At 34.8% G+C, this 12,418-nt stretch overlaps 1 protein-coding gene and 1 long non-coding RNA gene across 2 annotated transcripts in view; one reads left to right on the forward strand and one right to left on the reverse strand.

Annotated features, from left to right (window-relative positions):
- The window catches only part of RAD51C (RAD51 paralog C), a 30,960-nt gene that overhangs the window by 14,920 nt on the left and 3,622 nt on the right, over positions 1-12,418 (forward strand). The window contains exons 5-7 of the mRNA XM_008543352.2: positions 1,617-1,748; positions 6,882-6,948; positions 7,684-7,744. Of these exons, the coding sequence (XP_008541574.1) occupies positions 1,617-1,748; positions 6,882-6,948; positions 7,684-7,744 (260 nt within the window). The remainder of the gene's footprint in view (positions 1-1,616; positions 1,749-6,881; positions 6,949-7,683; positions 7,745-12,418) is intronic.
- LOC139074073 (uncharacterized) lies at positions 5,435-8,066 on the reverse strand. Its single transcript, XR_011523405.1, has 4 exons — positions 8,026-8,066; positions 7,803-7,882; positions 6,141-6,201; positions 5,435-5,567 (listed from the first exon to the last, which is right to left on the reverse strand). It is a non-coding gene; the product is annotated as an uncharacterized lncRNA (long non-coding RNA).

Here is a 12,418-nt window from a genome sequence, read left to right on the forward strand (position 1 = left end):
CGCCTACCACAGCATAGCTTGGCAAGTGGTGCCATGTCTGCACCCGGGATCTGAACCGGTGAACCCTGGCCCACCGAAGCAGAACATGCACACTTAACCGCTCTGCCGCTGGACTGGCCCCTAATGCTGACTTTTAGATTTACTTACATAGTTATATTTACTGGTGTTCTTTATTTCTGTGTGTGGATTTGAGTTACTAACTAGTGTCCTTTCATTTCAGCCTGAAGGACTCTGTTTAGCATTTCTTGTAGGATAGATCTACTAGTGATGAGCTCTCATTTTTTGTTTACCTGGTAATGTCTTAATTTCTGCTTCATTTTTGAAGAATACTTTTGCCAGATATACAGTTCTTCATTGGGAGTTTTTTTCTTTCAACAATGTGAATACGTCATCCTACCACCTTCTGGCCTTTGAGAACCACTGAATAAATATATATATAATCTGATTCTTCTTTCTTCTCTTGGTATGCTGGTAAATGTTTAATGACTGGCTTTCCAGGAAAAAAATGTACACACATATATACATACGTAAGTTTATTATAAAGTTGCTGATATAAACCATTTAAAAGTAATAATAAAAGGTACAGTACTCTACTATAAATACCATATAGCCAGTTGAGTCTTACAGAAAGCTTTTGTTGGTTTCAGGTTTTTATTGAGGTTAAATTCACCTAATAAAATTTACCATTTTAAAGTGAAAATTCAGTGCAGTTAGTACATTCATAATGTTGTGCAATCACTACCTCGATCTAGTTCCAAAACATTTTCATAACCCTAAAAGGAAACTTATACCCATTAAGGATTTGCCTTCTATTCCTCCCTCCCTGCAAAGCCCCTGGCAACCACCAATCTGCATTCTGTCTCTATGAATTTACCTATTCTGGATGTTGCATAAAAATGGAATCATGATATGTGACCTTTTTTGTCTGACTTTTTCACTTAGCATAATGTGTTCAAAGTTCATCCACTTTGTAGCGTGTGTCAGTACTTCATTCCTTTTTATGGCTGAGTAAAGTGAAACTGTTATGAAAATGTTTATCATCTATAAGTAAACTTCCTTGATTGGAATTTAAGACAAACCTGCCTCAAGATGAATTCTGTGTTATAACAGAGTCTGTAATGGTTAATTGCCCTATGGTATATTTAAAGTTAAGGGAAAAAGAATACCAAGAATTAAGTTTTTGAAGAAGATATTATAATTTAATATTTGAATAGGTTTTTTTTAATATAAAAAGAATCCTGGAGGTAAAAGTGACATATTTAATTGAGAATTTGCTTTACTAAAACTTCAAATGTGCTTTGTATCAGTATAAAATACCTCTGTAGACTGTTTAGTGGCAAATTATAAGAAAATTGTAATTGTTCCTTTTTCTTTTTGTTGAATTACTTTTTTAAGTTGATAAATTATCAAACCAGAGTACATTTTAATTATTGGTGATTAGTGCAGAAAGCATTGAATGAATACATTTATAACTCTCCAAAATAAAACCTTTGGAGATTTGGAAGTAGAACCCTAGATTTTAAGGGGTTTTTTTCTGCAATAGTCTATGCTTTTGTATGCCATTTTTATTATTTTCTTTTTAATACCAAACCTCATATTATCTCTTCTGTATTTAGGTTCGATTAGTGATAGTGGATGGTATTGCTTTTCCTTTTCGTCATGACCTAGATGACCTATCCCTTCGTACTCGATTGTTAAATGGCCTAGCCCAGCAAATGATCAGCCTTGCAAATAATCACAGATTAGCTGTAAGTATTATTAGTTAAGAGGATTTTCTGGTAAAGTCAAGATTGTATAAAACATTAATGTCTAGAAATAGCAAAATGGAGTTTGCTTGACTAAAAGCAAACAATATAGACATAGAATTTTGAATGTATGTTTGTTTTGGTTTGGTTTCTGTAAAAAATCCACTTGTAAGTGTTGTTTATCAGTTTTCCTGGAAAATAACAAGCATAATCAAGATGCCATATTTTTAAAATGGACTTTGATAAAGAAATGCCACCTTTGGTAATTGCAGTGTTTTCTTTGAATATACTTGATTTTTTCAGGTAAGCTCTTCCAATAGCCCCATTTTTCTTTTACTCTGAGTCCTTGATTATCACATAGTCTAAAATCACAGACTCAGACAGATAGAAAAATTACATGTTATAAATAACCTAGATGTGTGGAGATGGAGCTAACTTCTAGATTTGAATTGTGAAGAGAGAGGTAAAAATAAGCGTAGAAGTAAAGAGAAAAAGGAGTGAGGAAAAACTCTTTTTTTTTTTTTTTACTGCCTGTTTGCTATCACTTCCCATTCTGCAACCTTATCCCACCACTGACACAAATATACATGCTTGTCTGGGAGGGAAATGGGAGAAGTTCAAACTGCTTAAGTTGATTTTCTTATCTTTACCCCCATTAGAGAGTCCTTAGTACATACCTATAATACATCATAAAGAAAGAAAGAACTTCTTGATAAAATCATTTCAAAACATCTTTTCTTTTGAGTTTTTAGATTTTTTTTTTGCCGTATGCTGAAAATCATACTGTCCTGTCTTTGAATTATTTCTTGCCATTAATTTGTAATTTAGCGTTTTGTTAATATCAGTGAAGAACCTCCAGTAGGGGGCACTCAAGACTAATGGGTTGCATAATTCCTTAGGTTTTTGTTTTTGTTTTGTTTTTTTTTTTAAAGATTTTTATTTTTTCCTTTTTCTCCCCAAAGCCCCCGGTACATAGTTGTATATTCTTCGTTGTGGGTCCTTCTAGTTGTGGCATGTGGGACGCTGCCTCAGCGTGGTTTGATGAGCAGTGCCATGTCCGCGCCCAGGATTCGAACCAACGAAACACTGGGCCGCCTGCAGCAGAGCACGTGAACCCAACCACTCGGCCACGGGGCCAGCCCCCTTAGGTTTTTGTTTTTAACAAAAGTAGCTTCATCTTTTCTGACTAAAAAAGTGATCCAAACAATAACATGGAATACTATGCAAGGTTTAAGAAGAGTAATGTAAATATACACTCACTAACATGGAACAAGATATATCCAGATATATGATTAAGTGAAAAAATTCAAGTTGCATAATAATATATTTAGTGTGATCCCACTTTTGAGAAAAATAAAAATTATGTACGTGCCATTATATTTCTATATATGAAGGAAAAGATCTGAAAGGACCAAAACATTCACAGTGGCTACTTCTAGAGATAGGATTTTGTAGGGTTGAGGGCATTCTTTCCCCTCTTACTTTATAAATTTTTCCTTGCTTGATTTTTAATTTCCCAGTTAGCATTTATAGAAACATGTATGACCTTTGATCATGAATACAGTTTACAATTTTAAGTTCTATATGCTTGCTGTAAAAAAATTTCTGAACAAAGATGTAGATAGTAAGTAATTATCTATTACCCAGAGATGATTATTGTTGAGTTTGGTGTACATATTTTTCCACACTTATTCTTTGCACATCTAAACATATTTTTAAAGTGAAATCAAATTATGCATGCTGTTATACAAAGCAATTTTTTGTTTTCATTTAATATTTTGTGAATATCTTCCTATCCATATATACTACTTTATATGTCTACCTTACCTTAACAGCTCCATGGTATTCCATTCTATGATTGTGGCATAATTTTTTAACCACCTCGCTATTGATTGTCTTTAAAGCTAGCTCCAGTTTTTCACCGTTTAAAATATTTCAATCAACAACTCTATATATGCTGCTTTGTCCATTTGTCCCGTTATTTCTGAAAGTATTAAGCCCAAGGGATATCTCTATTTTTAAACATGTTGATATATATTATCAAATTGCCCTCAGAAATTGTATTCCACAGTATATTCTCTACAGCAATGAATGGGAATTCTTGTTTTCTTTCATCTTTACCAATTTTGAGTCTTTTAAATCTTTGCCAAACTGATAGGGAAAGAGTCCTTTTAGAGATGCATTTATTTGATTATTAGCAGAATGTTTTTTAACAGCTTTATTGAGATATAATTATCATACGATAAAATTCACTCTTTTAAAGTGTACAGTTCAGTGGTTTTTAATATATTCACAGAGTTGTGCAGCCGTCACTATCTAATGTTAGAATATTTCCTTCACCCCCCCAAAAAAATACCCGTTAGCCATCACTCCCCATTGCACCCTCCCTTTACCACCAACAACCACTAGTCTGCTTTCTGTCTCTCTGGATTTGTCTTTTCTGGATATTTTATATAAATAGAATCATGCAGTATGTGGTCTTTTATGTATGGCTTCTTTCACTTTGCGTAATGTTTTCAAGATTCATCCACGTTGTAGCATGTATCAGTATTCAAATAACTTTGCATTTTATCGCTGTACCACATTTTATCTATGCATCAACTGAAGGACATTTGGGTAGCAGAAGTATTTTTAAAGCAATGCAGTTAATAATGTCAAGGTGATTGTTACTTCACTATTTTAAAGACTCATTTTTTAGGAGCTTGGAGTAATCACACAGTAATTTTCATTTGTATCATGGTAAACCCAACGTTTTTTGCAGAAGTAGTGTAATTATTTTATAAATATTTGCTAACAGTGCAAATTCTAATTTTGGGATGTGGAACAGCTGATAAGCCAGTATGTCTAGTTACATTTTCCTCAAAATGTGTAATGGATAAACTAAATACTCTCTAAACCAGTGCTGTCTGAGAGAACTTACTGTAAAAATGAAAATGCCCGTCTAATGCAGTAGTTGCATGGCTGTCGAGCACTTGAAATATGACCAGTGTTACTGAGGAACTGAATTTTTAGTTTTAATTAATTAAAACTTTTTTTCCCAAAGATTGGCCCTGAGCTAACATCTGTTACCAATCTTCTTTTTTGCTTCTTCTTCTTCTTCTTCTCCTCCCCAAAGTCCCCCAGTAGATAGTTGTATATTCTAGTTGTAGGTCCTTCTAGTTCTGCTTTGTGGGATGCCGCTTCAGCATCGTTGATGAGCAGTGCTAGGTTGGTGCCCAGGATCCGAACCAGCAAAACCCTGGACTACAACAGTGGAGCATGGGAATGTAACCACTTGGCCATGGGGCTGGCCCCTAATTTAACTTGAAAAAGCTCTATGTGGCTAATGGCTGCAAAATTGGATAGTGCACTCTAACCAAAAAGTGTTAGTGTAAGTAAATATCCCAGTTGCTAAAGCTTAAACACTTGGTAGTATGTACATAAAGGGTATTGTTTAGCATGTTGGGGATGCCAGTTAGTAATATATTTCAGTTAATTACCAATTTAAATTCCTGCTTAGCTTGTTCTAAGATGCCTGGTATGAAGTAAACGTGGGGAAGCCACTATGGCTCTTAAGGGAAGAGGACCTAGAAGAAAGTCATGCCATCCATTTTTGGTGCCTAACTGAGATCTAAATGGATCACAGATTTTTCCTTTGTAGATAAACAAAAATTTTGGGGTGTTCCCACTGTAGTAAGAACAGCCAAATAGCCTTTTATTTCTCAGTTTTCTTATAGAATTGATGACTTTTTCAGAGTAGGTACCTTTTCTCATTGCTTTTCATAGAAGTTCTTTGTCCGTTCCAGCTTGCAGTAGTATCTATCTTATTTCTGAAGGGAAGATCTGTATTGGACAAATATTTTAAATAACCATTTCTGGAGAATTTTGGATGATAAGGTACCAAATAATCTGACTTTTACTGTATTAAGTCAGCCTTAAACACTTGTTTTCTCTAATTTAAAATTAGTGTTTCGAAACATGTAGTCTTTTCTTTCTTTCTTTTTTTTTGAGGAACATTAGCCCTGAGCTAACATCTGCTGCCAATCCTCCTCTTTTTGCTGAGGAAGACTGGCCCTGAGCTAACAGCCATGCTCATCTTCCTCTACTTTAGATGTGGGACGGCTGCCACAGCATGGCATGCCAAGAGGTGCCGTGTCTGTAGCCGGGATCCAAACCTGCAAACCCCAGGCCACCAAAGCGGAACGTGTGCACTTAACCGCTGCACCACTGGGCCAGCCCCTGGAATCTTTTCTATAGGCCACTATTTAATCCAAAAGAATTCACAATATTTTTAGCTTTGAGGGCCATCTGTGAGTAAAGCCACACCTGTATCTGTTACCAGCAGACTAACAGTCATACTTTGGGGTCATTTGACCTGATTACTGGGTTTTATTTTTTCCCAGTTCTTTTACTTACACTGTACTTTCTTTATGATTTTAGCTCTCTTCTCGTAATTCTTTGCTTCAGTTTCTTTTTTCTGTAAAATTACAAATGGTAATACTGTTATTTGTCTCTTCCCTAAAAATGTAAACAGTGAGTTATTTATTAAGGATTTCATATCCTTTGAATAAGTATATTCTAGAGTGGCAACAGTGGTAAAGAACACTCAGGCTTTCTAAGCTTCTGATTCCTCATGTGTTAAACTGGAATAACAATATAATAATAATACCTTATTCATAGAGTAGTTGTGAAGATTAGGTGAAATAATAAAGGTAAACCACTTAACATAGTTTCTGGCATAAATTAAGTACTCAATGTTATGTTAATTAATATTAAGTAATAAATGTTTGTTACCACTACTGATGTTGTTATTGCTCTGGTTGTTTCTATTGGCTTATACAAAACTTAAAAGTGAGGTTTTTCCAATGCTCCTAGTTACAAAATTCTTACACATAGTCTCTTTAGACCTTTATGTATTATCTATTATATTTTTATTCTTCTATTTTCACAATAAGAACTTTGTTCTTGTCTGTTAAAAAATGTTTTCTGTTCAATAGAATCATGTTTTCAGACAGCTACTCATTTTTATGGGTAAATTAAAAATTTATCATAAAACTTTTTATTACCTAAATATGTCTTTCTTTAAATTATGTTCAGAATACTGAAGTTGCATTTTTGGGGGAGACTCACCTAATTTTTTCACATTTTGTTTTGTAGGTAATTTTAACCAATCAGATGACAACAAAGATTGATAGAAATCAGGCCTTGCTAGTTCCTGCATTGGGTGGGTAATTAATCAAATAAGCATTTTTAGTTAAACACATTTTTTTCCTCCCTCTTTCATTTGATGCTTGTTGAGTACTGTAAGCTCCACGAAAGCAGAGCCTGTATCTGTCTTGTTCACTGATAAATATAAACATGGAGCACAGTGCCCTTAGATACTAATTTTTCCTTTCAGTTATTTAGTAAACATTTGTTGAGCATCTATCTGGCAACTATTATATCAGGTTCTCAGCATATAAATATTTGTAAGATGACTCTTGCCCTCAGAAAGCTCAGTCTTAGGCAGGAGCATGGTGAATCCATTTAAATACAAGTCACACTACAGTGAATAGACTTATGAGTCTCTTCCCAACCTCTGTCATGGTTTTGTTTGAACACAATGCTTCAAGATTTATTTCTACTAAAATCTTTAAGAATATTCTGTCAGAATTTTTGCTTTTCTTCTGGTGTTTAGAAATGTGTCAGTAGGCCTGATGATATGAGAGACTGACAAGTATGTTGACTCAACGTATAAAGTTTTCTAAAAGCAAATAGAGGATGATGTGCAGTATTTCCATAGATGGGTAAAAATTTATTAATCTCAGGATGTTTCCCATGTACAGGTTTTTTGAAACCAAGTGTACTCTCATTATATTAAATTAAGTAAAGTAAAACTGCATTTGGTCAGAGGAATTCTGAGAGACTTATGACCTAGTCAGTAAGACAACATACAACTATTATGGTTTTTTTCCCTCAGGGGAAAGCTGGGGACATGCTGCTACAATACGGCTTATTTTTCATTGGGACCAAAAGCAAAGGTCAGTATAGAACAAATTAAGGATTCTGAATATTGGGTTAATTACGCTGAACACTCACTAGTTTCTTAGAGCCAGTCCAGTGCATGAGATCTACAGTGCCCCAGGAACTAAAGCTTTTGTGGCCTTCTCCTTGATCACCTAGAGCAGACATGGAAACATGTTGTTATACTACACGTTTAGCTCCATAGGAAATTCTTTGGAATAGTTAAATGATGGGGTGCACCTGAAATGAGTAGGTGGCCAAGGAATGCTACCTTCTAAAGCTCCTTGAAATCACGTACCATTTATTAGCCACACAGAAGGAGGTGGGTACTCTGTGTTCCTGGAAGGAATTGAAAGAAGAATAAAATCAAGACAAAAGGGAAACTTTTGAGGTTCACTTTAGGACTAATTTAGATGGAAAATAGGATGGTTTTTTTAGTTGGTTAGTATATTTCTCGTATGAAATTGTTTCTATTTTTGTTTTCTTATCCTACTTTTGTCATCCAGTTACTTACCTGCCCTTCACAAGTATTGTTCTTTAAAATAAAACTATGGCAACATGAAACCTTTGTTGTTTGTTTTTAAAGCTGCTGAGCAAGTGAACAAAGCGGTTTTCATTTTCTTTAAAATAGGCAATTGAAAGCTGTAGAGTCTTTTATTCTCTACTTCTAGAAATGTCGAATTTATGCCAGCCTCTCTGCTTTGAGATTAATTGGTATAACCTAGAGAACTAGGTTTGGAAATACTATAATAAAAATGGAAAATTGAGAAAGTGTGTGGGCAAAGATGGAAAAAAGGGTTGCTTAAATACATATTGGGTCTGGGCAGTGATATTTCCTTTTTTTCTTTTTGAGGAAGATTAGCCCTGAGCTAACTACTGCCAATCCTCCTCTTTTTGCTGAGGAAGACTGGCCCTGAGCTAACATCCATGCCCATCTTCCTCTACTTTATACGTGGGATGCCTACCACAGCATGGCTTTTTGCCAAGCGGTGCCATGTCCGCACCCGGGATCTGAACCCGTGAACCTCAGGCTGCAGAGAAACAGAATGTGTGAACTTAACCACTACACCACCGGGCCGGCCCCTATCTGCATTTTTTTGTTCTTCTACAAACTGAAAAACATCATGCCTGACCAAGTTAAGTTTTACTGACTGAGCTCTAGCAGAACCGATCACACTTACATAAATTTTTTGCAGCTAATTCATGCAGTTTGTGTCTCTTTTAAAGATGGCATTTCCAAAGAGCTCAGGTAACTCTTTTTTTTCCCTAATACACAGTGCTTTACAATTGACTCCCACCCCCACCCCCAATTCTGTAAATAAGTCGTTGTATAGTGCACTTACAAAAGGAATTCTTTTCTCAGCAACAAACCCTATTGTAAAGATTTGGCAACAGTTCTCCAGATGAGAGTCTTTTGAACACATTGCTTATACTTTCCCAGATTTTGGTTTTCTGTAAAGTGCATCCCACTATTTAATGTTCTTAGGAATTCCCCTTAAGCTAGTATATCATAGTAGTCTTCCACTTTGATTCTCCTATTAAATACTCACTAATAGAATAAATCTAAGAAATAAGAAAAATAATAGGAGCAGAGCAAGATGTTTCATTTTTTTATGTATTCATCAGAAGGAGAAGCTTCCTTCTTTGTCAAATTCAAAAAGTTAGCATTCGTTAGGTACCTGTGAGATCAGAAAATCATGGTTACTTTTTAAGAGTTAACCATTTTATGACTTAAGCTTCTTTTTTTTTTGAAAGTTTTTTTTTTTCCTTTTTCTCCCAAAGCCCTCCAATACATAGTTGTGTATTTTTTAGTTGTGGGTCCTTCTAGTTGTGGCACGTGGGATGTCGCCTCAGCATGGCCTGATGAGCGGTGCCATGTCCGCGCCCAGGATCTGAACCAGTGCAATCCTGGGCCCCTGAAGCGGAGCACACAGACTTAACCACTCGGCCATGGGGCCAGCCGCTGACTTGAGCTTCTGACTTATCCTTCCCAAGAAATTAGAGAATGGTATAGAACACTAACATTGAATAGATAGATTTAGGGGAAATCTGTTCTATAAAAATTTTCGTGTATCCCACACTGTCATTTCAGTGCGTGCTTGCTTGTGTTTAATTGGGCACTTTGTATACAACATTTCATATAATCCCTTCAATAACTCTTTGAAGAATCTACACCTATGGTCATTAACAGTGAGAAGACCAAGGCCCAGAAAGATTAAGTAGTAAATAATTGCTACCATTTATTGAATATTTATTAACTGTTCTTTGTTGTGCTAAGCACTGTGTGTGTGTTTGTGTATATGTGTGTGTGTGTGTGTATGTGTTTGTGTCTGTATATATTATTTCATTTTATTTTCCAAATAACTCTATGGAATAGGTAGTAGTATCTACATTTTATAGCTGACTCTATAATAGAGTCCATTCCTTTTCTCCTATAATTGCTGTTTCTAGTATTCATTGATTACCAGCAGATCTAAAGGTATAGTTCTAATCCTCTTTTTTGGTAAAATCCTTTTTCTCTAAACTTCTTTTTTTTCCACAGTCTGTAGATATATGGTCAGGAATGTGCATACTTTGTTATAATCAGAATAAGTTGGCCTCATTTAATAGAATTAAAATAGTTTTGTTCTTCATTGTTTGAAACCGGATACCTTTAAGTCATTCAAGTTGCATGAAATCTTGTATGCGTTTTAAAATTTAGTTTATCTTGAAAGGATGGAAATAGAACTTCATACTAGGGGAAAATAGTTATAAAAATGAACACTTCCAGTTTGAGCAGAAAACTAAAAACCTTGACTAGCCAAATTTATATTGACATTTAACCTAAGTGTCTTACCTCATGCCCCAACCTTCACCAGAAACACCTGATTTTTACTCTTTGACTAATGATGGAATAACATTCCAACTGTTACTAAACGAATTAACTTTTGTCTCTGTCTTGTATATTGTGTGGGTTTTCCTCCAATTTGCATATTCATGATAATATGAGGCCGAGATTGTTCGGAATTATACTACTCTTTGCCAAGAAGATCTGGTGGTAGAGTGGAGTAATATATCAACACCCCCACACAATGTTTCATATGTGTGCTCAGCTTTAGAGCACAAATTGTGCTTCTGTCTTGTTTCTTCCTGACCCAAACTATGTAGTTCAGCCATATGTTAAGCTTCATCTCTGCTGGGGCCATGAGCCAAGTGATTCTTTGGTTTAGTTTGTTGTTTAAAAAGATCTCTCAAGATGCAGACATGAAATAAGAAAATTTTATTTTTACTGATAAATTTGAGGAAGATTTTCAACCTGAATGCTTAATGCCCATTTGACTTTAGGATTCTTAATAACCATGTAAATGCTTCTTAAAAGCTTAGTTACTTTTTAATAATTTTCTCAGAAAAGTCAGATGCACTAGGTACCTTTTTGGCCATATGGTGATATGGGGTGATTTAGGTACTAGTTTTTGAGAGAGTTTGCTAATTTTTATTTTATTGAATCAAAAAAAGGGAGTGATTTTTTTTTTTAGTAAGGTGGGTTAAAATACACCATGCCCCTATTTTCTGTTATATTTTGCATTAAAGATAGAATATCAACCCTAAAGCAGTATAAAAATGTATAATCTCACTCCCTAACACAACTATTCTTGTATTACATATTACTTAGCAGTTGTTTTATTTATGTATATAGTTATAATTATAAAATATATGACATTTTAGTTTCTACTGTTTTTATCCTGAAAGTATAAACCTAAAGCATGAAGCTAATGGACCATGGTCTCTGATTGCTTCTCTTTTGATTTGTGCCAGAGCAGAGGAGCAATTTCAAAATTAAGAGAGTAAAAGGGTCATAAATCAAGATGTCTTTTTTGAATTGTCTTCCAAAACAAATCAACATTGTATTATATGTAAGTAAATGACCCTTTTAATTCTGGGAGTCTGTGATTTTCCTCTAAGTTAGAATCTGCATTTTCTGCAATTATATTAGAGTTTTTAAAAATTGTGGTAAAGTATACGTAGCATTAAATTTACCGTTTTAACCATTTAAAGTGTACAGTTGAGTGGCATGAAGTGCTTTTACATTATTGTGCAGTCATCACCACCATCTCCAGAACTTTTTCATCTTCCCAAACTGAAACTCCATACCCATTAGACACTAGCTCACCATTCTCCCCTCCAACCAGCCTCTGGCAACCACCATTCTACCTTCTGTCTCTATGAATTTAACTACTCTAGGCACCTCATGTAGGTGGAATCATACAGTATTTGTCCTATTGTGACTGGCTTTGTTTCACTTAGCATAATGTCTTCAGGTTCATTGTAGCGTGTGTCAGAATTTCTTTTTAAGACTGAATAATATTCCCTTGTATGTATATACCACATTTTGTTTATCTCTTCTTCTGTCAGACACTTGGGTTCCTTCTACCTTTTGGCTATTGTGAATAAATTATGTCAGTTTTAAAGTAATTTTAAAAGGCACTTCAAAAGTTTTTGCTTATATTTGTTGCTGTTATGGTATTTGAACTTAGCTAATAAGAGCTTGGAGTTTTATTTCTCAACTACTTTCAGCTTTCAGTTTTATATTATTTACTTTGTAGAGTACATAATAAAATCCTACCTAAACAGACCTTGTTCTGTCATGACAGTGATTTTTCTGGACATAATCATTTTGAAAGAATGTGTCTTCCTGGCTTGTTTGTATTAGT

The sequence above is a fragment of the Equus przewalskii genome, chromosome 10 (genome assembly GCF_037783145.1).
Source record: "Equus przewalskii isolate Varuska chromosome 10, EquPr2, whole genome shotgun sequence".
In the NCBI taxonomy this organism is placed as follows: Eukaryota; Metazoa; Chordata; class Mammalia; order Perissodactyla; family Equidae; genus Equus; species Equus przewalskii.